At 44.7% G+C, this 1,900-nt stretch overlaps 1 protein-coding gene across 1 annotated transcript in view; it reads left to right on the top strand.

Moving 5' to 3' along the window:
* LOC105623618 (metabotropic glutamate receptor) overlaps window positions 1-1,900 on the top strand; it is a 22,536-nt gene that overhangs the window by 9,163 nt on the left and 11,473 nt on the right. The window contains exon 5 of the mRNA XM_012205005.1: window positions 207-478. Within this exon, the coding sequence (XP_012060395.1) occupies window positions 207-478 (272 nt within the window). The remainder of the gene's footprint in view (window positions 1-206; window positions 479-1,900) is intronic.

Genomic DNA, 1,900 nt, shown 5'->3' with positions numbered 1-1,900 from the left:
TAACTAACTTACTTCTCTCTCTTCTTCTCTTCTCTCTCTCTCTCTCTCTCTCTCTCTCTCTCTCTCTCTCTCTCTTTCTCTTTCGCGCACGATAAAACTGGCACCCGACGGAAAATTTGACCAGCTTCCAAATCGCGAAACGAGACGCTTGCGCGTGCTGGAGTTCAGCTGGCGGGTCAACCACGTGCCAAATCTCTGGTCGACAGGTGGTGGGCAAATGGTACAACTCCCTGGACATTCGTACGGAGGAGATGGTGTGGGCGCGGGGAACGAAGGACATACCGATCTCCGCGTGCTCGCTACCCTGCGAGCCAGGTATGATAAAGAAGCAACAGGGTGACACTTGTTGCTGGGTTTGCGACCAATGCGAGGCGTACGAGTATGTCTACGACGAGCACACCTGCATGGATTGCGGCCCAGGTTTCTGGCCGCATCCCGACAAACGGGGGTGCTATCAGCTACCAATTAATCATATCAGGTACGAGCACACGCGTCACTTCCCTGAAATTTCGCTTCACTCACTCGCTTCCCAAGAAACACCCCAAGTAAAACGAGTCATTATAATATCAAACTGACTCGAAAATGATCATTAAAAGTCATTTTCCAATCATTTTCGATTCATGTTAATGTCATTTTAACGTTATCGTGACTTGTTTTTCTGCTTGGGACATCTTAAGTCAAAAGAAAGTCAAAATGACTTTATTTTGGGACATCTTGAAAATCAAAATGATGACTTTAGTTGCAAAATTTGATTGTTGATGTTAAGAATTAAAATAAAATCATTCTGATTTTTTGTTGACTTCTATGTGTTCCTCGGGTTAGAGCGTGTTCCAATTGGCGAGTTAGAATTATTAGGTGTACAACTTTGCTTCCGCCGTTTTTTTTCCGAAATTCCAGGCTTTATTGTAAAAAACTGGTTATACATTTATGATTCAAAGTATTGTCCATCGCTGGCCACTACTTTCTCCCATCTTTCGGTAGCGTACGAATCCCGCGTCGAAAAAACTGGTCATCTTTTGAGGCTATCCACGATTGATTCAATTTTTTACTTCTTCATAAGACCGGAAGTGCTGGTCAGCCAGGCCGTGTGCCATTGATCGAAACAAGTGATAGTCAGAGGAAGCAACGTCTGGAAAATACGGCGGGTGGGGTAGGACTTCCCATTTCAACGTTTCCAAGTATATCTTGACCACTTTCGCAACATGGGGTCGAGCATTGTCATGCTGCAAAATCACTTTATCTCGTTGTATTGCGGTCGTTTGTCTTTCAATGCTCGGCTCAAACGCATCAATTGCGTTCGATACCGATCGCCTGTGATTGTTTCAGTCGGTTTTAACAGTTCATAATACACTACGCCGAGCTGGTCCCACCAAATACAGATCTTGAAGCCGTAAATATTCGGTTTGGCCGTTGACGAAGAAGCATGGCCGGGAACTCCCCATGATTTTCTGCGCTTGGGATTATCGTAATGAACCCATTTTTCGTCCCCAGTCACAATGCGATGCAGAAATCCCTTCCGTTCTTTGCCTTTCAAGCAGCTGTTCACAAGCAAACAAACATCTCTCGGCTTGAATTCGTACGGCACCCAATTTCCCTGCTTCTGAATCATTCTCATGGCTTTGAGGCTTTTGAAATAGCTTGTTGAGTCACTCCCAACGATCGTGTGCCAATTCTTCTTGATTTTGACACGAGTCTTGCTCAAGTAATACCTCCAATTCTGCATCTTCGAAAACCTTTTCTCTTCCACCGCTATGCCGGTCTTCGACGTCAAAATCACCGTTCTTGAAGCGTTGAAACCACTCACGACACGTTCTTTCACTAATAGCGGCCTCACTATAAGTATTTGAGAGCATTCGATGAGCCTCAGCCGCAGATTTCTTCATATTGAAGCAAAAAATTA

Source organism: Atta cephalotes (assembly GCF_000143395.1).
Source record: "Atta cephalotes unplaced genomic scaffold scaffold00061, whole genome shotgun sequence".
NCBI classification, from domain to species: Eukaryota; Metazoa; Arthropoda; class Insecta; order Hymenoptera; family Formicidae; genus Atta; species Atta cephalotes.
This window is presented reverse-complemented; position numbering and strand designations above follow the sequence as displayed.